Below are 25046 nucleotides of genomic sequence, written 5' to 3' on the forward strand. Positions count from 1 at the left end.
TGCAGCGTGTCCGTGTAAAACGCGAAGACTGAACGGCCGCACTGCTTTACAGCTTTGTCTTAGTATTGCTTATGAATAACTCTTATAACAACGTGAAGAACGTGTCGCGGAGACCAGGTTTGAGGATATGCCGACTGGGACCTGGGTTCAGTATCTACTGTATGCAACAACAATCCGCTGCAGCGAATATCTGCCATTGTGGTTCAGTGGTTTAGTGCTCAGATGTCGATTAAGAGGCAGTGGGGTCAGTTTTCGGCGATAGCTTTGATGGAGGTGGAATGCAAAACGCTGGAACAATGAAATTTCGCCGCCCGGCAGCGAGCCGGAGCTGGTCACTACTATCCGGTGCTTCCGGTCGCGGCTTGCCGCAGATTAGGCATAGTTTCACTTCCGCAAGGAGGAGACTACTTTCATGGACGACCGGCTGGTATGCATACTATCAGAAGCTTCTCCCCGGGATTAGGAAGCATATTAAAGGGAGAAGGAGGACGAATGGCGGTTGGCTGGATGCCGCGTTCTAATCGCGAACAGACGAACTGACAGCGGGCTAGAAAAGAGAACGAAATTGAACATAGGGGTCAACGTCATTGGCCGATATCGCAAGTGAACTGCATGTCGTGAACAGCGCGTGGATCTGATTCAAAAGTTAGACTGTACACCGTCATTCGCTTCGGAAGGGCGGCATTCAGTCATCCTCAGAGTGGACGTCACGCGTTTGTGTCGAGTGGCGGGGGTGTTTTTAAATTCAATCTTTTCGGCCAAAACTTCGTCTTTTGCTGTCAGTCGGGTGTCAGCATACCAAGTAATAGCCGGAGAATCATTTTTTACTCAGAAAAATAAATTGGAGGGAGTTGGCCTCAGTAGCACGACATGATCATTTCCGGTGATGTGCCGAAGATTATCACGCTCAAAATGATGCTTTTAACATGCGCCCTCGTGGACACAAAGAATCAGGAGTCCCGTGTCTGGAGTAATACCACCCGCTAGCGGCTAGTCTCGTAACCCAGACGCGGGCGATGGGCCAAGTTTTTAGGAACCGAGAACTGAGCCGCACGATGAGCAATGGCGGCTCAGCAGCTCGTTTATACCATTGCACAACCAATATACTTTTTGTTTTTAGGTTGACCCCTCCCCGAAAACATCACCATTATCATGTTCAAAATCATGCTTTTGACATGATAATAATCATATCTTTTTTGGGGTTGAAATTACTACCCCCCCCCCCCCCCCCAAAAAAAAAAAAAAAAAAAAAAAAGGTTGCGTAGTGTGTTCAAAAGCTGCTGAGCCGCCATTGCTCATTGCGGGGCTCCAGTTCTCGATTCCTAAAAACTTTGCCCATCGCCCGGGACTGGTTTCCGAGACTAGCCGTTAGCGGGTGGCATTAATTCGGATACGCGAGTCCTGATTTGTGTGTCCACGAAGGGCGTCTTTCTAGCGCGGTTTCATCGGAGAAGCTTGTGACGCTCACTTCATCTGGAACAAGTTTCCTTTTTCAATGTCTTGTTGTTTGTGTACTTAAAAGTACTCGGCCACATACGCCGTCTCTCGCATATTCCTCCGCAGAGCGAAACCAGCGAGCAGGATGCGATCGGTGTGGTACCTGCGCTGGTCTTTTTTTTTTTTTATTAGTATTGCTTATGAATACCAAAATGACGCCTAGCATCTCTCGACCGCCGGCGGCTGCGTTTCGATGCAGGCGACACGAAGAGGCGTCCGTGTGCTGTGCGATGCCAGTGCACGTTAAAGATCCCCAGGTGGTCGAAATTACTCCGTAGCCCGCCACTACGGCTCCCCTTTCTCTCTTTCCAATTTCACTCCCACCTTCCTTCCTTTCATTACAGCGCGGGTCAGGTGTCCACAGAGCAAGTGTGAAGGATATTGCGCCTGTCCTTTCATGTGAACCAATTTATTGTTATTATTATTATTGTTATTATTATCATCATCATCATCATCATCTTTAACCCATGCGTGTTTCTGTGCGTATCATCAAACTGCCTACTGCGACGTTGTGGTAGTAGCAGTTTCATGGGAACGGAAAGGTTATCAGTTAGGGTACTGCAAGGTAGAAACTCAGGTAGGCGAAATATGTGGCTGAGCCCCATATAAAAATACTTAAGCACTGCTCCCCCCCCCCCCCCCTCTCCTCCTCCTCCCCATTTCCGGCGTATTATAGAGATGAGTGACGGTTGAAGCGGCGGCTACCAGGCGCCGCTGAAAACACGCCCTTCTTCCTTGCAAGTCTTGTCACAACGTGCGAGTGTACCAGAAGGCCGCGACAGGCGACGCTCGTCACCGTGATGTGTCGCTAGAAAACATGGTCTCAAGGGTAGTCGTGTCTCGTTTGCACCCTGCTTCGCTGTGCGGCCAATGCTGGAACTTGGGCTTCGGGAATAATGGGTTATTCCGCATAAAATCTATTACACTAGCCACGTTGCAGGTTCTCCTCCGGCGTTAAAAGCGGCTAACGTGGCAGTTTGGGCGTGCTATAGTCATTCATTACATCGAAGTATAAGCGCATGGCTAGACTAGGACAAGGACAGGGCCACACGAGCACTTCGACGTTAGAAGCGGCGTGCTGGAGACTTAATGAACTGCATAATCATAGGTCGTGTAAAACCTAATTGGTTTCAGGAATAACAGCGCGGAGACGAAGGACAAGGAAGAAGACAACACCTGCGCTGACTATCAACTGCAGTTTATTAGATTCAGTTTATCGATTCAAAGGACTAAGTTATCTGTTTGGCGGTTGGAGTTGCACATGCGCTCTTGGTTGTGAAAAAGAGTATATTTTGCGTGTTTCTTTCTAATAAACTGCAGTTGATAGTCAGCGCAGGTGTTGTCTTCTTCCTTGTTCATCGGCTCCGCGCTGTTATTTTTTAAACATGTACCAACTAGCTCAACTCTCCGTTATATGGAACTTAATTGGTATGGTGTTCAAAGCAAGGTGCACCAATCTCACATGTCAAAGTACTCAACTACTAAACTCATTTGCGTTGCAGGCCGTACATAAAGCACGTTGAAGACCGCGATACGATCTAAATTCGAATGTTTTCCTTAATGCTCCGTCGAAAATGAATATATTTTCTCTTTCATGACGAGAAAAGTTTTTTTAAGGTGCGACAACGGCTGCGTTCCTAGTGCTCGCTTATTTTAAACCTTCTATCTGGGGATTTAAACAGAAAAGCTTCAGGCAGCGTGCAACACACTTCCTTTACGAAGATTACGAATAATGTCCATGAGGAGACGTGCCCCCAAGCCAACGCTAAAATGCTTACCAAAGGGCACAACGCATCGGGTCCCATTTTACTATAGTTATTCGGTATCATTTCACGAAACTTAAAATAGTTCTTAGTTTGCGGCTTATGGTTTATGGGGTTTAACGTCCCAAAGCGACTCAGGCTATAAGGGATGCCATAGTGGAGGGCTCCGAATAATTTCGACAACCTGGTGCTCTTTAACGTGCACTGAGATCGCACAGCACACGGGCACCTCCATCGAGAAACGGCCGCCGTGGCTCGGATGCGATGCCGCGTCCTTGTGTTCAGTAGTCAAGCGCCCGAGCTGCTGAGCCACCACGGCGGCAGTTCTTAGTCGTGTTGTCGCTAATTTGTCGGCATGAAAACATTGGACGGAAACCCATACATGCTCGTTCATTCACGTGCACAAAATGCCCCTGCCTTCTCAACTCATGTCGTTTTCTCCCACGGCAGGAGTGGGTGACGGCCACAGCCATTCGTATCGTACTCACCCGGCTGAACACGTTCGGCGACGAGATCTTCGGCGACAAACAAGTGCTGCGTTCCTACTACTATGCCATCGCTGACCTGGCCGTCGGCGGAAGGTGAGTGCGCCCTCGAAACGTTCCTGCTGCTTCCTTCGCCTGCCTTGCTGCCCTCCTTTCGAGTCTTTTCGCATCACCACAGATGGTCGCAAAGAACGAACCCGGGCTTCACTTTCATTTGGCCCGCTTTCGCGAGGCCAGCTCAGAGGCAAAAAGCTGATTTAGGGAGAGTTTAAGCACGCACCGCAAATACAGTCCGGTGAATTCGATGTGTGGACGGAGAGAGGTCATTCTTGAAGAGCGCGGCCGTTGAGGAAGAGGGCAGTACCGTTTCCACTGCTCATTTCCTGCGCCATAGAATAAATATTGGTCACTGCAATCTTTTACACAAACTTTTTCGCTTGAGAAAAAGTAGTCGCCCCTCACCCCTTCCTCCGCACTACTGCACTACTTCTTTGCTGAGTAATTTTATTCATTGGGGAATCTGTAAATGGCTTTGCGTAAAATACAAATCTGATATTTAATTTCCCGAAAGCGATATTTCAAAAGATGAGTGAAAACGTTGTCTCGTGTAGTTAAAGCCTTTGTCAAAATTAGAGCCACCTGAGTCTGCTTCTAAGCCGTGTAGTGGGGCTCTTTCAGCATTCGGGGAAGATGTATTCGCTGACGGAAGCAAGAACAAAGATCTTCTTACTTTCAAAAGATTTGCAGTGTTTTAGATTATTACGAGGCACACGGTGCACGGAGGCTTGTCCAGACAGATTATGCGCGTCTGGGAGCAATAAAGGTTCAAATCTACGAATTCTTATTTAGGACCGAGTAGTCCGCTTGCATTGAAGCGAATGCTCAACCGATTGTCTATCTGAGCAGGCAACGAATCCATCAATTTATCAGTCCACGAATCGTGTCCGCCAAGCGCCATTCATTGTAGTTAACAGCAGCCCTTCCTCTTATCCAGCACAGGGCGGGCGCTTACGAGCGCGTTCCATCGTCGTCGCAACCCGAGAAAGACTAAGATGTGGGTTGGAGAAGCGCGTGCTAAAAAGAAAAAGAAGGTGCAATCCGATTGGGACATGCCTCAGTGGGTGCTTTGTGAGGAAAGCGGATGCTTTTCATTCTTCACGCACTTTTTTCGTTTTTTGCTCTGCCTCTGGGAGCCTTTTTGAATAACTTAGCGCCAGGAAACGCTTTGAAAAAAAAAAAACAGAGTGAAGGCCGAGTGAAAGTTTCTCAGCGTGGTGCAGAAGGAAATTTCGCTGCGCATACTGCTCGTGCATTTTCTTCTTTCTATATTATCTTTACATTGCAACAACTGATTAAATTAAAGCTAACCACTACAAATGCTGTTACTTGCGTGGCTTACCGATCTTGCATAACCAGCGGTAGAGAACGACTGATATTCTCGATTCGCTTCGCCATATATGTTCGATGGAGTGCCTTGTCGCAACGGTCGCCTTTTAAGAGGTGCTCTTGCACGCGCTGTCCACGACTGGGTAGATTTGTGGGACACGGTGTTGTGGGGTCACCTTTCCCAAGATGCGCGCAGCCCTCGTGAAAGCATCTATCGCCCTCCTTCATTTGCCGCTTATGCTTTCCGCTTGCTTATACTCTGCGTGGAGCCCTAACGCGGCTAAATTTGATAGTGCACCTTGGTCTAGGGAGGGGGGGGGGGGGGGTGAAAATGGAGGCGAGATGAGAGCTCTTTACAATGCGGCTTCGGGCTACGTTCACGGCGCAAGTAGAGGTAAAGGAATAGCTTGATCTTACCGGAACCATCATAGAACATATATCAAACACAGAAATGAGTACACAGGACAGGCGCTCTTTCCGTACAGCGCTCACAGTTGGCGAGCTTAAATTAAAGAAACCAAATATTTCGTGACCGCACTCTTCGTCAGGCTTCATGCTTGAAGAGATGTCGCGTGAGGGAAATTGAAGTTTGTCTTTATTTGTAGATTACCGGATTCCATGACAAAGAAGATACTTTCGTAGAGAACGGAGCCTCTGTAAGCTAGAGGAGACCAATACATTAAATAAGGATGTCGCCGCTAATGGGCCGTTCTCACACCCAAATCATGGTGACGTCACAGCCCCCCCCCCCCCCCCCTTTTTTTTTTTCCTTGGGATAGCGAAGTTTCATGGATACTACGGCATTCATTTTTGAGGGATGATCACGGAGTGCTCGTTGCTTTTGACATGATGACGCATTTGAATCGAGCAGAGAAGGAAGAACAAGCTTTTTTTCTTTTCTAATTTCATCAGTAATAAATGGGCCCTCTACTGGCAGAAACACGCACGCACGCACGCACGCACGCACGCACGCACACACACACACACACACACACACACACACACACACACACACACACACACACACACACACACACACACACACACACACACACACACACACACACACACACACACACACACACACACACACACACACACACACACACACACACACACACACACACACACACACACACACACACACACACGTGTGTGTGTTTGTGTGTGTCCATACAGACCCATCACTGTTCAAATCATCACTTGAAGCAATATTATGCCCTGAAACCCACTCCCTCATGTAATACCCCTTCAATGGGGCCTTTGAGGTTGTAATAAATAAATAAATAAATAAATAAATAAATAAATAAATAAATAAATAAATAAATAAATAAATATTCGCGATTCATGTAATAGGTTTTTGACCAGATACAACGATGAAATGGAGATGTTCTCGGCATTCCTTTAGAGTTCGTTTTGAGGCAATGCAATCATTGTAGTTACGCCACCTGCCGGCAGTTTAAGCTCTATACAGGAAGTCGAGTCTTTGTCAAAAATATGCAGCGTTAGGACATTTTCTTTTTTTTTTTCAGGCCCTGCAACGGGGCTCGTTGCACACCTCCAACGTTCGATGTCTCGCAGCTGACGATTGTCCTCACTCTTCCCAAGTTTAGTTATTCGGACAGTGCTTCCAGGAAGCCATTGCAGTGTTTAGGCGCAGATAACTTGGGCGACATTTTATTAACAAAGACTGTATACCTGCGAGCGGCGCTCAACTTTCATAAATATTTCGCTACTAAAAGACGGCCAAACTGTGTGCACAGTAACATCTGCGCGAAAACCGTCGGCTGAACGTCTGGGACTGCCGCGACTCGGGATACCGACTTAGAGCTTGTGAGGACCAGTCTCTTTAGAGTTGGCCCAATCATATCTTTATATGCTCACTTCTTTCGAGTAATTAAACGTATTTCACCTCCATCGCTACACCGACCGCACATATTTTGCCGCTTTCGGCCGGCATTTATGGCGAAGCTTATTCGATGCAGTCGCTGTCCTTCTGAGGCGTCCCGATTGTCGCCCTCACCGTTGACAGCTGTTCTTCGCATTCAGGTGCCAATGCAACGGCCATGCGATGGCCTGCGACCCCGGCCCCGGCGGTGAGCGGCAGTTGCTGTGCCGCTGCGAGCACAACACGGCGGGCGACAACTGCGAGCGCTGCATGGACCTCTACAACGACCAGGCCTGGGGTAGGGCCACCTCCACGGACGCCCACGAGTGCCAGCGTGAGTGCCGTCTCGTTCATGCGTGTATGCGGAGTCAAGCCTAGGCTGTAGTAATTCAAAGTACCGAATAGCGAAATAATCCACACCAAAACGTTTAAGGAACTGCATATTATGCCAGCCGTGGTCGTGTGATGAAATTCCAGCTGCGAAAGCCGCATTTTGGTGGAGGCGAAATGCAGACATGACCGCATGCTGCGCCATGTCATGTTGAGCTCATTACTACGTTGCCCATTATTCATAGGCCGCTTGTAACTCCGGGGCAGTAATCCTCGCATTTTCCGTATTGGTACATTTGAAACTACTCTACAACATAGCGTCTTCGCTGTGGTATAGCTCCTTGAAAAAATATTCTGATGGAGTAGTCCTCCAGTTTTTCTCACGTGGGCACTGAACCGGTGAACCGGTGACTAATTAGACACTTGAAAGGTGTTTCGCTTCACATTCCAGTAGCCAGCAAGCATTCATTTTTGACGTCACCACTCTTGTTCAATTCAAACAACGTAGTAATTCATGACAACAAAGTGATGCACGCATACACATTACACATAAGAAAGGCGTTTAGACAAAACTTAAACCTCTTCGCAGCAGATCCATGATAGCTCAGGACAGAGCGAGCCTTTGCATTATATTGTTATGGACGATCAAGGAAGAAGAAGCGTGTAGTATAGCGCAGACAGGACAGCTCGCGCTAGGCCCGGCAACATTAAACGTCATCTCACTGTCATCGAACATCTCTCTGCCCTCTGGTCTCCTGTTTTCATCGGCTTGCCGCTTCGTAACATTTGGTTGGAGGTACGGGCATGAGGGCCGCTGTAAAGCACTTGACGCTGTAGTGGATTGTTCTGGGTTCATCGCGGCTACGTGGGGTTATTCAGCGTATACTGATGTATCTTACAGGACGATTTGTGCTTTGCTACATAGAAACGTGGCTTACGGCTGGTATTCAATCTGGCGGCAGAATACTCTGCTGTCAAACGCCTTGGCCATTGAGTCATCGATGCGTGTAACAGTTCCACTTATATTCAATGTAACCGAATAGAATGCTCATCACTTATTCAGTTGCCTCCATCCGCAAGAAGTGCATTTAGAGCCTTACATTTTTTTTTTTTTACTTTTCAAGCGATCCACTGGTGAAAACAAAAAGCTCGTAAGCCTCTTAGGTCATGATTGCTCCGTTCTAAAAACATTCCCTTCGTCGGGAGGCGTTGCTCCTTACACATGTCAGTGGCGACACCTGCCGGCATATCTGAAGCTATCGATGTTACTCGATCCATGGCGTCCGACAGTCGCTGGTCTAATGTCGTCGTGAGATCGACCTAGACGTGGCGCCACCGTCGCTCCGATAGTGGAGATACGCAGCTGGCGGCGCTCGCAGTAACGCACGCGGCGTATGTCTGCTTCCGAGTTTACGGCGGGTTTGTTTGCGATGAAAACGTGCCTTATGCAATCCATTAGCGATTTACTGTTTACAGTGTTCCAATATTACAGAAAGCAGAAAAAAAATTGTGGATTTCGTCAATTCATCAAAAGAAAAAAAAAAGCTCAGATTTTAGGAAAAAGGCACGCAACCAGCTGTCTTTTAGATTTACTGGCATTGCTTTGCACGCTTTTTGCGTTGTACGGCGCTCACAGGCCTGATCATCATCATCATCATCATCAGCCTGATTATACCCACTGCAGGGCGAAGGCCTCTCCCATATTTCTCCACTTAACCCGGTTCTGTGCTACCTGCATCCACTTGACCCCTGCGAACTTCTTAATCTCATCCGCCCACCTAACTTTCTGCCGCCCCCTGCTACGCTTTCCTTCCCTTGGAATCCAGTTTGTTACCCTCAGCGACCATCGGTTATCCTCTCTTCGCACTACATGTCCTGCCCATGTCCATTTCTTCTTCTTAATTTCTACTAGAATGTCGGTAACTTGAGTTATTTCTCTCACCCACTCTGCACGCTTCCTATCTCTTAATGTTACCCCTACCATTTTTCGTTCCATAGCCCTCTGGGTTGTCCTCAACTTAAGTAGAACTCTCTTGGTTAGCCTCCACGTTTCAGCCCCATAGGTGAGTACAGGCAAGATGCAACTGTTGTATACTTTCCTCTTGAGCGATACCGGTAAGCTGCTAGTCATAATCTGCGAGTGCTTGCCAAATGCGCTCCATCCCAATCGTATTCTTCTTGTTATTTCCTTTTCGTGGTCCGGATCTGCGGTTACTACCTGTCCTAAGTAGACATATTCGCCTACTACTTCCAGTATTTCGCTACCTAATGTAAACTGCTGTTCCTTTCCGAGGCTGTTGAACATTACCTTAGTCTTCTGCATATTGATTTTCAAGCCTACCTTTCTACTTTTCCTGTCTAGGTCATCGATCATTATTTGCAGTTCATCCCCCGAGTTGCTTAGCAAGGCAATGTCACAGGCCTGATACTTGGGCCTGAACATGACATATCGCCTTTTCAACAGCGTGCGCGTGTCTTATACGAGTGAGACAGGCAAATTTAGTGTCAAGCCCATGGAGATCGAGGTTCATGCTCTGACCTGCAGTACTTTAGAATGAATCGAGGCAGCCTGGCTCATTATATTGTACTTCACTCGAGGATTAAGCAGCTTAAGTAACAATGAGAGCGTACTGGCCGGCGGGTTGCCGTAGACTGAGTGTACATCAACTCTGGCTGGACAACCAGGCACAAGTATTCCCCAAAAATGAGATTACGCCGACACTGTACAGAAAACCTCGCCGCATAGAAGCTGACTGTTCACGTGTAGAGCTGTGAGTGGATTGAGTTTGCCGAGCTCACAAGGCGGATGCTTCTTGTGGCAGATAATCTGGTGTTGCATTGCAAAATGACTAACTGATTTCATGAAATCGAGGGAAGTATAAGGCATTTTTTGGTCTGTGTGATGGTTATAAATGGTAAATTAATAGTGCAATTATTTTTTTTTGTTCAATGACAATGAATTTCATCATGTGACAGACTTTTACACACTTGACAAATTTTAGGACTATCAGTGATTAATATTCAGTAACGTTAAAGTGCAAGCTACGAATCAATAGCTGCGAAGACATCGTAAAAACTGCGCTTGGTCGCTATCATAATCTGGCAAGGAATTTTGAAGGCTGAAGATTTCTTTATCATTTTAATTATTGTTGAGCAGTGACTTGGGGCGGTTCTGTCGTTTACTTCGAAAATAGGTGCCGGATAAAGAACTATCCTGAAAAAAATGGAGTTCATCATATCATGGGACTATAAATATGTGTTTATTCCCGAATCAAACACCGATGGTTAAGCCCGTATTAAGCTATTTTACTCCCCTTGTCACAAGCAACCAGTTTGCTCGAAAGACAGCACAGACGAAAAGGGGTTCTAATGATTCTAATCGCCAGGCTACCAGTGTACAGTGATCTATATGTATTACGTAATATTTAGTGTAACAGGTGCTGCGAAGATTTGTTCCTCAAACTTTCGAGCATTTCTCGAAAGCGAAATGTGCTCATTACTGCTGTTACGGATGCGCAGAATCCTTCAACAAAAAATTAAAAAAAAAGAAATAAAATTTATATATGGGTTTTATGTGCCATGCGACATCGGCTATATGACGGATGATCTAGGGGCGGGCCTCGGTGTCGTTGACCACGTGGGATCGTTTAACGTGCAGTAAAATCTCACAGCCGAGGAGCGCCTTTCAAAGCCGCCGGGATCGAATCCCCCCGCTTTAGAAATCAGCAGTCGAGCACCCTACCACTGAGACACCGCGACAGAGGTTTAAAAGAAAATAAGTACTCAGGCAAATCTATCGTTGATACAAAAAACACAGAGTGGCGTGTTCAAACTGGATTTTGGTGTGCAGCAGTTTGCGTTCGCATGTTTCAGTAGTTGCGGTATTCCAAATAGAAACGGGAATATACAATTTTTGTGAGTTTGCATTAAGTTGTATTGACGGCAGCAACCTGTCTTGCTTTGACACGGCGCCTAACGACAGCAGTGCGAATTCGTTTGAGACACCGCTTGTCAAAGAATCTCAAGCGCCGAGGACAGCGACTTATGGTTTCCACACGAGTTTCCTGTCCTTTCCAGCGTGACATACTCGGTATGGACAAGTATTTTTTTTATAGTAGCTTGGAGTAATAGCCTGTTCATATTTCTTTTGCAAGAGGCAGATAAGTATGCAAAAGCGCGCAGTAACCTCGAAACAAACAAAAAACATTCTTGTACGCGCCGCACGCGTGCACGTAAATCGCTGCGGGCTGGCAGCCGACGCGAACACGCATCCACACTGGGTAGGGTTCGCCGCTATGTCGCTAGGTGGCGACTCTGCTCGATCTCGAGGCCAGTAGTCCCTATTGCACAGGCTTACGTGTGCACAGTCGAACCCCATTTTTGTAGGCAAGGTTGCCAGTTTAAAATAATCACTACCGTCTGTCTGAAATCGAAACGAGTACACTGTGTTTTGATATATTCTGCCAGGGAATCCACAAAGCAGAAGATTCCAGAGCGCGAAATACTAGCTGCGCAACATAAAGGTGATGCTGAGATGCGTCTACGGCATTTTCCTATTTCCTACCATGTAACTTTAGCCAGGAGAGGCGCAGTTTAGCTTAGCATGTCCGGAGACATTTGTAAGACCAGTTTATGTGGGTTGGGGGTGGAGGCTGCTGTGCAATGTCGATGTATTTCACGGCGAGCATTTCGAGAAGGTCGTCGTTTGAGCCTGTGTAAAAAGGAGAAAGATTTGATGTTGGGAAAGGTTGAGGGTCGCCGGAGAAGGGGTAGGCAGCGAACGCGATGGTTAGATGGCATCCTCGAGGTGCTGCAGATGAAGTTATGTGATGTTATGAAGATAGTGAGAGACCGGAAAGCGTGGCGTGACATGGTTCATAGGGTCACGAAGAGTCGGACACGACTGAACGACTGAACTGAACTGAACTGAACCGATGAGATGTAGTGGGAAATTTTCCTGTTCTCGGACTTTCTATTCTCTGGGTCTATGAGAAGGAGGAGGGACCGCGTCTGGGTGAGGCCCGCAGTTCCGTGCAGTTTGTTACACGTATGGTTCGGTTGGTTTGTGGGGTTTAACGTCCTAAAGCGACTTGTTACATTTCTCCATGTTTCTTTAGGAGAGCTCAGTCGCTTAGGTTTCTGCGGCCCCGCGCTCTCGCTGCTAAATTTTGCCGGAGTCTGCGGCGACGCCATACGGTTTTGCACTGCCGAATGAGTCCGCTGTGCACATCCCAAAATGAGGAAGGTACGGGTCTAGAAGTGGGGGTCGTGAACAGTATTAGCTAATAAGTGGTGTGATACAGCTCCACCACATCTACCCAACTCTCGTTATCTCTAAACACTTAATGTATACGCCTTGGCTGTGCTACACGATCTTCAGCCTCTCGTACTCTCAGACCCCCTAACACCATGCCCACTCGGATGCTTTCGCGCAACGAACTTGTGCGCGAAAGCATCTTTATGACCTCGGCGTCTGGTGGCCTTGTTTTGGCAACAACGCAGGAAACACGTTGCGCCGCAGGGGCGCGCGACATGTTGATTACGTTTCGTTTGGGCGCAGTTTGAACGAGATCATCTTGGGGAAACGCGCCCAAACAGAATGTCGTCGTGCAAGGTTGAAAAAGGACAGAACGGTACACAGCACCGATCAGTGCTAATGAGGTGCAGTTCCAACAGTGTTCCTTTCCTAGGCCCTTTTCTCCGGGTTAAATACGTCGCTGCTCCAAAAGAGGCACAACGCGAGGCATCACAGAGAAAATATAACACTTGCTCTGTTCATTACGCGGCAAGACTGGTGACGTTCACGTAAATTTATGTGTAAACAAGAAAGACAAAAATTAGAAGGACGGTCATGATACCTGACTCGAGAAAGCTGTGAGAGCAATTAAAATTATGTTCGAGCAGTAATCTGATATTTTTAACCTATTGAATGCTTTTACTCTACTTGGAGGATTCACACATGCGACAGAATTTTAATTCACAAACACGGTTACCCGTATTCTTAGACTTCGCCGGTGTGGCTCTGAAGATTCTTTCGAGCAACTGCTCGAGAAAAAAAATAAAAAATCGCCGTCAGTGCCTACAAAGCCCAGGCAGAGGTAAACAGATCAGACCACTGGCTCGGCTCGGTAACTTGTTCCTTCACGTGCCAAGCTGCCAGTTCTTCACGCTGTACTGCATATGCTGTCGTCTTCATCTCCTTTGAAAAAGTTGTATTAATCCTCCTAATTAGGCGTCCCTGATCATAACAAAAGATCGGCTCGCTAAATGCATCGCTAAACGTGGCAATACATAGCAAAGCAAAGTTGAACGAAGCGAAAATGTGCAAGCACTGCTTCTGTGTGCATATCCGAGATTGGCCAAAAGAAACTGCTGCTTAATCTATTCCTTTTTTTTTTTTTTTTTTTTTTTTTTTTTTTTTTTAGGGGGAGAGGTGGGTGTTGAACTAGAGAGGTGAGAGGTGGGTCAAGGATAGCGGTGGGTGCATATGCAGCCCCAAGCTAGGGTGAGGGGTAGCCATGGTGCTAGTGCAATATGGTCGTTCTGGACGGCGGCTTGCTATCCCACTGCGTCGTTCAATTCGATTTCGCTGCCGCCTTATCGCTCCGCTACTGCATGACCTTCCAGCGGGTAGAGGTGGTGGGTGAGGCTTCAGGCAAGTGAACGCATCACTCGCCGAGGCTTCTCGGAGGAAAAAATTCCGTCTTCGAGCAGGCAACTCAGACATTTTCGCCAAGTGCCACTCTTACTGCTATCACTGTAAGAGTGGGTGAGGAGTGTTTTAAGCCACTTACAAGCTCGCTGCCAGGGAGCCACTGATATGGTTAATATGACAAAGTAGGGCACGTGTCTGCGGCTAGTCATTAGGGCGCTTCTAGAACAAAGTCCACTCGAACGTTCATAATGTAGTAAATCGCATATAGGACGGTCCGTCATAAGCCGTGTGTTTATGATCTTGCATGACGTACATTTTATTGGGATGTCACATCCGCCGGCACACTGTGGACTTCGGCGTGCGTACGATCACGTTATCAAGATCAGCTGGTGCCCAGTTGCGTGTCGGGATGCTCTCCGGCTACGGCCTTGAATTGTACATATATTTTTTTCTCTTTGTCGCTGACATTCTCTCCAAAATGCTTTCGAAGACGGGAAGCCAATGGCCTTGGCTCACGGCGCCACATCAATGCAACACTTTCCACGGTCGTACGGGCAATCTACTTGTAGGTTCTTTCATGTGTGGTCATGCCATGTGCAATACTAGCACTTGGATTTTTCAACGCCTGAGAAATACGATCACAGTGACCCTGTCAACTGAATATTTCCCTGAGTTGGGTAGGAGAAATCTCCTTTGGGGGGTTCAAGGGGTGTGATAATGATCGAATCGCAATCCAGTCTTGCCTCCCACGGCGTTTAGTCCAATACACATTCAGCGTCGGATATCGCGCTAGGATAGGATATCTCGAAACATTCTTGCTGTCATGGGTTCTCATGACGTAGTGTTGGAAACGTGTGCCTCCGTCTGAAACTCGTGACGATGAGGCCATTTCTTCAGGTCAGAGTGTCCTCGAAAGGCCTCAGCCCCCCCTCCCCCCCTCCGTCTGAGGGATTTGGGACTCCCCGCGCTAGAACGTAGGGACTGCATGAATCCGCAACAGGCAGCTATTATTTGCTTCGTAGGGGTGACCGGAACATTTCTTCTTTATAACTTAGAAAATTTAATTGTGATTTTTAGTGAGTATAATTAACATTTTTTTCTTGTTTCTGAGATGGAGAAAAATAAAAACTGGGCAGCACCGCGCAAAGACAGGGGACACTTGAACTCCACCTTTGAGGGTATGGCGCGATTGAGTTAATAGCTCTTACTTGCGACTCTGTTTGCGGGTCCTCGTTTGCTTACATAGTTTGCTGCTTGCTTATTATTAATCTCTTAATTTGTGCCTCTAATACCTTACACGTGCTCATTTGCATATATTCGTAAGCTACTACATTACGGGAAGGCCGTCCGGCACAGCTATTAAACAACCCACTATGAACAATCCGTACGAACGTGCCTTAGTGGCCTACGAGTAGTGTGCCTTAATTAAGATCCAAGAGTCCCGGCAGGTTCGATCCCCACTTCACCGCACTATATCAAAGGAGCTACTCAAGTTGCAGATCCTGCCAACTCGGCCATGTCATGCGGTCTCGTGACGTCCCAGAGCCCACTGACCAATCAGAGCACGACCGTATCACCTGTCAACTGCCACCTGGAATGTCCATGAACTTTCGCTCTCAACGCCCACAACGCCAACGCCGGATTTTCTGCATAAAGGGGCCTTTAACCCAATTGCGTTAAAAAGGAAAGCCAAGGCCCTCATGCCACGGGTCGCTGCAGACCTGGCCACTCAGCTCCAAGGCTACACAACTAGCCCGTCGAGGCTGTTCAGAAGCTCTACCTTGTCCCGTGATGTAAGGGTAATATAACAAAGTGGTTTCGCGAGCAATATTACCTGTGTTAGAAGTACCGACGCTTCGGTTTAGTGCGAGCTGTTTTAGGTCAGATGCCTTTGAGCACACCGGCAGAGGGTCGATGTCGCTTAATTTTTTTGTTTGTATGTGTCATAAATCGGCAAAAAAAAAAAAAACGCACACAATGCCATAAAAATTATTTTTCCCTTTATATAAAGCATTTTGGAAACAGGCTGCCCGCCGCATTCTCTGTCTCCCTTTTTATTTCCTTGTCCGCCTGTTCTCTAACCATTATACCCCATTCGATGAAGTAACAATTAAGCACTGTATGAGACCCATGGTCGGATACAAAGCACGAATGAAGCAACTGCTCCTCAAAGGAGACCCTCCGGTCTTAAGCATAAGACCCCTTTCTCTCTATCTCTCTCTTTCTTTCTTTCCACGCCTGTGGACGTCTTTTGCTTCCCCTCGCCCAGCGATTTTTCCCCGCCGTGCTTTCCCTGTAACATGCCCAGAAATATCCTTTCAGGAGGCACACCTGAGGTGGCGTATAGCGCGGATGCCCAGCTGCTGCTTCCAATGCATTCTGCTTTGTTTTGTTTTTTTTCCTTAAATTTGAACTCCTGACTGGAAGCCAGTTATGTGGTAGTAAACACTGTTTACCGCCATATAAGCTTGTCGCATTTGCCCTGAAATCATTCTTCCCTTAGTGTTCTCTGACTTCCTCGTACAGGGTTCCGTTAACACTTACTTTTATTTCCCGGGCCTGCGAAGCCCGTACCTTGACAGGAGCGAACCCGACCAGCTGTTAAATGCGGAAAGATTGCCCCTTTGCGTCATCCTCGTGCGGCCGCCGCCCCGACGGCGCCGAAAGCCGCCGTGCAGCTAGCTCACCGCGCGAGCAAGGCGACGGCGGCAGCGAGCGGAGGAGGACCGGCCCCCGAAACCGCTCTCGGTCGACGCGTGTGTAGGATTCCCGCGTGGGCAGACCGGACCTCAAGCAGCGCTAAGCTCGCTTCGCCGCCGTGCGGCCTGCCCCACTCGGTGGTGGTGGCCGCTGTAGCTTTCCGCCGATGCGATGAAAGCCGCCCCGCGGCCGATGTAGCCGAGTCGCGTTCTCCTTCCGAAAGCTCGCTGCTGCCTGCCTCGCCGCCGATCGACATGGGTCCGCGTGCAGTGACCACCTGTTCCCTGTTGCTTCTGCTGCTCGCGGAACTGTTCCCCGCGACCTCCGCCACGCACTGGCACCGAGGACGTCTGCAGCAGCACCAGCAGCGCATCCGAGGCGACACCCAGACGCAGCACCGAGAGTCCTACGAGCGCGAGCGACCCGGTGGGTAGGCGCGCTGCCAGTGCTTCTCTGCGGCGCGGGCACCCTTTTCGCAACCCGTGGATTTGTCCGTCGGTGATCGACTGCGAAGTTTACGGATTGCCTGCGGATAAAATGAATTTTCGTTCTGTAGGAAATTGAGGCATTTTGAATGTGGCGCACTCGCTCTCCATTGTTTTAAATGTCGCGCCTCGAGAGACGTCGCTCTTTGCACGAGAGACATCGCTCGTAACAATTGGCGCGAGTGTAAGTCGACGCTCTGTGTTGCAGGTAAACGAAGCACTAAAACGAATCCGCCGCTGAGGCACAGCTTATACCGGCCAGGCACCGATTTCCTGCTTTAAATAACGCTTATGCCCAATGAAAAATAAATATTTTGCCTCTGAAGACGAACGCAACTTGTTCACAGCTTCCTAAAGGTGACATTTCCCACCGAACGCAACCTACTCCTGCAGAGCGGGAGGCCAGCACGCCTTGCCGGTGTAGGTAACGTTCGCCTGGCGCAGAGGTGGTCCCGCAACATCCAAGTGGTTTCGTGCTTTTGGCTTTTGGTTCGTGCTCGGCTTGCGGGGCGCCTCGGAGGGGCGGAGGGCGACGGAGGAGCTGCCGCTTCTCGACCCGCCTACGCACCTCTCTTTTCTCTTGGTTCTCGCACCTGTGCGTTCCGCTTTGGATTCTTTCTCGATCGAGCAGTTGGTCGTGTTTGTATCAACTAAACGGCACAAACCGTTGTAAATGTCCGTAGTTTTTATTTATTGTTTTGTTTTCAGCTGCAATCTCTTGTTAGACAACTTATATCGTCGAAATTACCCGAGGTCGTCCAAACACGGGCTGGATGCAGAACTAGGGCAGGAGGCCGGTGTTAGCGGACCACAGGACACGGTTATCTGCTCAGACGCAAAAAGAGGGAGGGAGGGAGGGAGGGAGGAGAGGGATGGAGAGAGGGATAGATTGAGGGATGCTTGATTATACACATTAAGAAAAGTAATTTTATAGTAGAGTGAGAAAGTGGCTAAAAGGACGGGCAAAACATACTCATGGTGCACAACGCCCAATTTGTTCCCTTTGTGTAGGCTCCGCAGTGGCACAGTGAAGAAGGTCTACAAGAAGGGAGGTTCTTTTAGTGCGTAACCGTCACTTAGTGGTGTGGTGTATAACTTCCCCGCACTCTTCAGCAATCCTTCGAAATCATGGTTACTTATTTATTTATGCGCGCCAATTTTGCACAAGTTGTTCAAAATTCGACATTACGGAACATTTAAAGACAACCGATGAGAGGTGAGCAACGTGTGAAAGCAGGTATTATACAAATAATGTGGCCATGAATGTCACGTAAGTGTCATTGTCTATCTTCTGGTTAGCTCAAATTTGTTGACTATCTCTTTAGCGACTGCATCTGGCGTGCATGCTTACATGGGAATGTTGGAAGCGGTCATATATTCCGATCGTATTTAGTAAAACTTTGTCAGTGCACTCATGTTCCATTGTACTTGACTCCATATTTCGTACCTATTCCGCGTGATTACGCATTCAAAGCGGTGAAGACCGGTGTGAAGCTCTCCCTGATGTGACGCAACTTTAGCGTATGGCATTTCTACGATTGCGCTAGCCGAAAATAAAATTGAAGTAGTGTTTAAGTTGACCCATTGGTGTGCGCCGCTGGCAGACTGAAACCATGTGCAACAGCTGCATCACATCAGGAAGGATCTTGCATGCGTAATTACGCGGGCCAAGTTGGAAATTTGGTGGCGAAAATCTCGGAATACAGGTTTGCCACGAGAAATGTAGTAAATGCAGTATAAAGATGCAGTGTACGCACTCTGCAGTGACGAAAAGCTTAACAACTGTTTTTATTTAGTTAGGTTAACCACATCGATTACATTCGTACATTGTGTCCGCCCAGGTTGCATGTCACGCGTGAAAGCAAATGACGTTCGCTTACTGCGTATTATTTGTTTCTAAAACTATTCTTAAAGCCTAATTTGGAACTCACTGTACTTCATTTACAGACGTGAGGTATCAACTGTACTAAAAATTCGCATGCATGAATTATAATTTCCTTCGAGGGGAGAATACTGGCTGAAGTAGATTTTTCTGCGAAGCCTAAATGCTTAAAGCCAGTAAATAAAGTGGCTGCTTTCAGACATTGTCTCAGCTTGATTCAAAACGCGTTTTTTCAACCAGCGTTGTATATGAATGATGATATGAAATATGCGCCTCTATTTCTAAGTGCTTGCTTGCATCGCTGGATTCTCGAATAAGTGCTTGTCTATACTGGCCGAGTGTGCGATTCACCGTTATTAGTGCCAGACTTGGCGAATTCTCCACACGAATTCTGCATTATATCAAACCATATCTCGACGATCGATGTATCGCGGGCATCAGCAGTTTCCGTTGCCGCAGTGCAAGTGCTAATAGTTGAACTATCACGCTCTTCTTCCTCGTGCGTTTAGTGCACCTGTTGCCCAAATTTTAGGGGATTAACTTGAATGAATTAAATGCAGGGCCCACTTCGCGCGTCTCCGTCGCTTTTAATCCTATGTCTTTCCTGTCAGTAACACTGCACTTGTTTTATCGTAATGATTGCCTTTATTACAAATTATGTCCTCTGCAGTTCGAAGGCTTCTGGTAAGCATCCTATATGCGAGTTTTCCAAATAATGCATTTTCTGTAAAATTCGTGCCGATTATGTTATGCCTTATTAAGGTCTTCTTTTACTACGTTTCCGAAGCGGCAGCTTCATAAAGCTTTAGTGAAGCAAGAACAGTGACAGCTACCCTATGTAATTGAAGATCTTATCTCAGCAGCGATATTTACTTTTCGGGCGATCTCAAGGTTGCTGCGCCCAAATTGTCTATCCCCGTTGTGCTTGCACGTCTCCAAAGTAACTACTAGTTCACGGCCCGCTTTAACCGCATACATAACTTTGTTCGCGCTATTTTCTACGCATTCTTTGTACTAACGATTTTGTTTTTTTTGCTCTTCTGGACGTAGGTAGGGCGTAAGCACTAAATTATGGCAGCACATGCACAGCTGCACTCTATCGTGCCTTAGTAGTGCAAGTTGGGCGGCTTCTGCTTGGCATGCTCAGCAGTTCTGGTACGGTTGCGCAAAAACAACACTCGGCCGCTGCAAGAACGACCGTCAAGTGTCCTAAAATAGATTTGGTAGACAGATACGCGGAAACAGATGACAAACGCACTTCGGGCTGGTACACTTAGCTTGAGAAACTATATAGTCGGCCTTTAAGACGATTTCTCTCTTGTTCCGCTTTTTTTTTTTTTTTTTTTTTAAATCCGTGACTCGTTCCGCCTCGCACAGATATGTTTCTTATGGCCTGGTTGTACCATTTCAGGCTGTTACTATGTTTCGTATATCAGCGGACAAGACAGTCTCATTGCCACTGCTACTGCTGCCATTCTTAACGAAGAAGACTAAAAGCATGCCGCGACGTAGGGATAGTGCGATGTACGGTGCGTGCGTGCAGAATTTTAAAAATCCCTTTTGCGTACCATTCATAAAAGGTGCTGTAAAAATCAAAATACGTTTACATAGTGCATATTTTGAACAATATGCGTTGCAACTATAGGGGAAAATGTACAAATAAGTGGCGCTGAAACCTAACGTGCCGAATCTGAAACACGCCAGGTTTCGACAGCTCTTTGCAATGCAATAGTAGGAGGCCTAATCAAGGATACCTCCCCTCTTAGTTACTCACCCGGTGAATAAACAGGTGTCTTTTTTCAACCAGCGTTACATATGAATGATGATATGAAATATGGGCCTCTATTTCTATGTGCTTGCTTGCATCGCTGGATTCTCGAATAAGTGCTTGTCTATTGGCCGAGTGTGGCTCCTTTTACTCCTTTTCTTGCCCCTGCTGGCCCCTTCCTACGCATCGATATGTTTAGTCGGCACTGCGCACCTGCGTCAGTCTGCGGGCAAGACTTTTCCTGCTCAACAGCGACCGGCCCGAACAGCGCCAGTAGCCCGCGTTGCGCAAATAGGTTACGGGGGAGGGCGACTAGCGTGGGGCGGGTGTCAGGACAGGTCCATCCTTGGCTGCGTCGCGTTGCCGGACGGATCGGTGGGCGACACAGGGAGCAGCCGCAAACGCTACGAAGGCAAGTCCGGAGAGGGAAGGCGCCACCACCGCCCGTGATTCACCCGCACGGCGGAGAACCCTAGCGAAGTCGAGACGGGCGGACTGCGTCGTCGGAATCGTGGGTGTCTGCCAGGCACGTGCGGACACAGCGCGAATACTCGACGCGCCCTTCGTACACGTTCGGAGCGTGGTTTCACATATCCATTACGGCCTCTTACTTTCGTCGGACAAGTGGGCGGTCGACCAGCTGGGCAACGATCTTCCATCGGCGTACCTCTGTCTGTTAAGGCAAGGTTGCTTTGGCTAAGGACGCGTCGCTCTGCTAGGGAGAAGACATACGCGATAAGCTCTGTCCAACTGTCCTTGAACGCTAGGTTAGAACCCCGGCGGACGCCAGTTCGTCTGGCGGTTTTCCTGTTCTTCATGGGTTCGCGTAAGATAGCATGAGGCACATAACAGGATCGTTTCATCTTGTCTCCCCGTTTTGAGGCTTTCCTGATTGACTCAGCCGAATCTGCATTTCCATTGAACCCTGTTGTAATACGTGTCTCTATCGTATCAGAAAAATCGCCTCTGGCATACTTCGTTCCGATTTCGTAGAAGCATCAGCTGCTGTTCTTGTGGTAAGAACAACGAATCCAGACGGCCAAAACTGAAAATTGTGATGGCCTTCCATTACAGTGACCAGAGACACTTTCACGTCTCGAACCCTGTTTTCGTCCTCGAAAACCGACTTTAAGCGTAGAAAGTAACTCGTGCAATTTTCGCAAGTTCCCTTGAAGAAATGAGATTTTCCCACACAGCTCAGTCGGAAAAACTATTATTCAGCTAAGCTGTGGGAAGGGGTCACCATTAATAGTGACGATTAAAAAAATAGGGTATAGCGGGGCGACAATGCGCACGCGTAGAATGCTGCAATGAAGGGGGGTGTCATTAACTCTGAGCATGGGCACTCGCGCCCCGCTATTACCCTCGAATCGGGTCGAATCGGCCTATTGGACTGAAAACCAGCTGTCTGGCTTATGACGAGCTAAACGACCGTCGAGTCGGGATGAGTCAGCATGACTTCAGGGGAAAGGTTGGCTCGACCCGACCCGCTGACGACAAAGACTCAGATGTTGAAAAACGAAAACTTTATGTATCAGGATAGCATGGCTATAGAGTGAAGACGGACAAAATTTTAGAGTACCGATTACATGCAGCCGCTAGAGCGCTCCCAATTAGAGGCTCACGACGACAACCCTTAGGTTCTCGAGAACATCCCTTCTTAATCACTGGGCTCGTCGCCAATTAGACAGACCCTCTCTTGGGCAGTTCTCCTGACACAATAGTAGCCTGTAGCCGCGTAGATAGGCGGGCCCATTGTTCTCTGCCAGCGGGTCCCAGGGGATTCGATAATGCACGAATCAAGAAAATGGCACTAAATCGCATTCAGACGCTTGTATCACATGACCAGAGTATAAATTAAGGTAAGAAAAGCGAAACGAAATCGCGTGTCGGTGCGCGCGCGCGCGAACAAGCACAAAAAGGTTAAACTGAAGGGCAATTTCGAAGGGTTTTTCGACATACGTGTATTCTGACAAAACTTTTGTTGCAGACTTACCTCTCCTTCCTGGAACACTGCACTAAATTTCTAAGCGGTGCAATAACTCATTCACGCGCAACCCGATTTTAAAACGCGCCGTTTTTGTAGCCTCTGCACAGTCGATTTCTGCGGGCAACACTGCGTTTGCGACATCACAAACATTATACATAGGTTTACTGTCCACCCCTGGCGTGAACAACAGATTTTGAGGTCTGCATTAGATCATGTCATAGCCATTTTATCAACTGCGTCGTGACTTCCAGTCTATTTCCGCCATTCGATGCGCGTGCGAGTATTTTTCCAACACTATACGTGACGTCATCGATTCGTCAACCAGAACATCGTTTCTAGCCATGAAAACAGTTCCAGTCCGGTAATATGTAGAAAACAGTCCTACATAGGGGCAGGGGACGCCGAGGAATGTGATGCAATCAGTATCTCAGAATGAATAAAACACCACCGGAGTTGCCCTTTAAGCTCCTCGTTAAGGTATGGCACTATCGCGTTAATAGTTCCTTTCAGCGGCTTCTCTCCACACGCAGTCCCTGTTGTTCGTCCACATTACTAAGCTGCTCCTCATCAGTTGTTCGTCGAGCACGGGCGCAAACGTCCCTGTGGTGCCTTGATCTTCTGTCGTATCCGCAGCGTGCAACTGCAACGGCCGTTCGCGCAAGTGCTACTTCGACCAGGAGCTGTTCGAGCGCACGGGCCACGGCGGCCACTGCGTGAACTGTTCGGACAACACTGACGGCCCCAACTGCGAGCGCTGCCGTGAGAACTACTACCAGAACAGCGACGGACGATGCATGCCCTGCAATTGCGACTCCGTCGGTGAGTGGCCTCCCATCCTTCTGCGAATGTGGCCGCCTAGCAAAGTGTTTCTGGTGGCTACGTGCGCTTGACTTGCATGTATACGGTCGTAATTGCCCTATGCTAATGCTATGCTTCGTACTCAAAGCCGGGTTAGCATTTAAGCGCAATTTATTTCCAGATCAGTTATGGCCCAAATCTTGTTTTCTTGCCCTCCGTCGCTGGCTTGAGCTGCGCCAAGCTATCACGGCACCATCAGCCTTATATGGATATGGTTACGGAGGAAAATTCGTAATATGAAACCGAATGCAACGGAAAAGAATCTATCCAGTATGCGGCTCGATGCTTTTTTTTTTTTTTTTTTTACCGTACGCCCCAATATATTTTGTTCGCAGAGCATATAGCGCTGTTTTCACATTGAAACAAAAACTTAACTGTAGTTGGAGTTGTCATTTCTGGAAGCTTTACTGACGCTCTTTGGATCCCCTTAACGTGAATGATTCCTACAATTTCATCCCTCCTGGAACGGATATCAAGTTTTGCCACCGCTTTTTTTTTCCTTTTCTTTCTTTTTTTTTTTTTACTATCTGAATTCTGCATACTGAAGTATATAAATAATAGGTTATAATGTTCACAAACGACATAAGCTTCCCGGGGTTATTAGGTTCCCTTATTTACCGAGTGCACGCATTACTCCCTCTTCCTCGCGCACAGGCTCCCGGATGCTTCAGTGCAACAGCAAGGGCCAGTGTCCTTGCAAGCCGGGAGTCGAAGGGCAGCGTTGCGACCGCTGCGCTCCAAACTTCTACGACTTCTCAGAAGACGGCTGCAGGTAAGCGCTGCGGGCCGTTGGTCACATCGTCAGCATCAAATGTGAAGAGGGGCACGTTTTCATTTCCCGATCACGCAGGATGCTTTTAGTGTCCGGAACTTCGTTCGTTGTTAGTTGCTCCAATCCTGCATTCGCCCCACGCGTGGTGGTGCCTTGATTGGGGCGCTCGACTGCTGAAGCCAAGGACGAGGATTTAAATCCCAGCCGTAGCTGTATGTGAAGAACAAGGCACCTGTGTGCTGTGCGATGTCAGTGCACGTTAAAGAACCCCAGGTGGTCGAAACTATTCGGAGCCCGCCACACTATGGCGTCCCTCATATTCTGGGGACGCTTTGGGACGTAAACTCTGTGAACCAACCAATCAACTCTGCGCACAAAAGGCGCCGCATATCCTTTTCTCACGACCAACTGGTATCTGTCGGGTACTGCTGCTGCGTAGCGAAGTCACATTGAAACAATGAATCATTCCATTTATATAGCTTTATTCAGTCCAACAATGATATATCGAACTCTAAGGGTATCGCGAAGTAGTTCGATATAACAGTGTTTCGATAGAAAATATGGCGGTAGATAAGCCTTCCTGTCAC

General features: G+C 47.9%; 1 protein-coding gene across 1 annotated transcript in view; it reads left to right on the top strand.

Annotated features, from left to right (window-relative positions):
• The window catches only part of LanB2 (laminin subunit gamma-1), a 161814-nt gene that overhangs the window by 89541 nt on the left and 47227 nt on the right, over positions 1–25046 (top strand). Inside the window, exons 3-6 of the mRNA XM_084586295.1 lie at positions 3711–3841; positions 7181–7353; positions 23463–23648; positions 24342–24459. Of these exons, the coding sequence (XP_084442421.1) occupies positions 3711–3841; positions 7181–7353; positions 23463–23648; positions 24342–24459 (608 nt within the window). The remainder of the gene's footprint in view (positions 1–3710; positions 3842–7180; positions 7354–23462; positions 23649–24341; positions 24460–25046) is intronic.

This window comes from Amblyomma maculatum, unplaced genomic scaffold (assembly GCF_055883805.1).
Source record: "Amblyomma maculatum isolate TAMU_Amacu unplaced genomic scaffold, ASM5588380v1 scaffold_18, whole genome shotgun sequence".
NCBI classification, from domain to species: Eukaryota; Metazoa; Arthropoda; class Arachnida; order Ixodida; family Ixodidae; genus Amblyomma; species Amblyomma maculatum.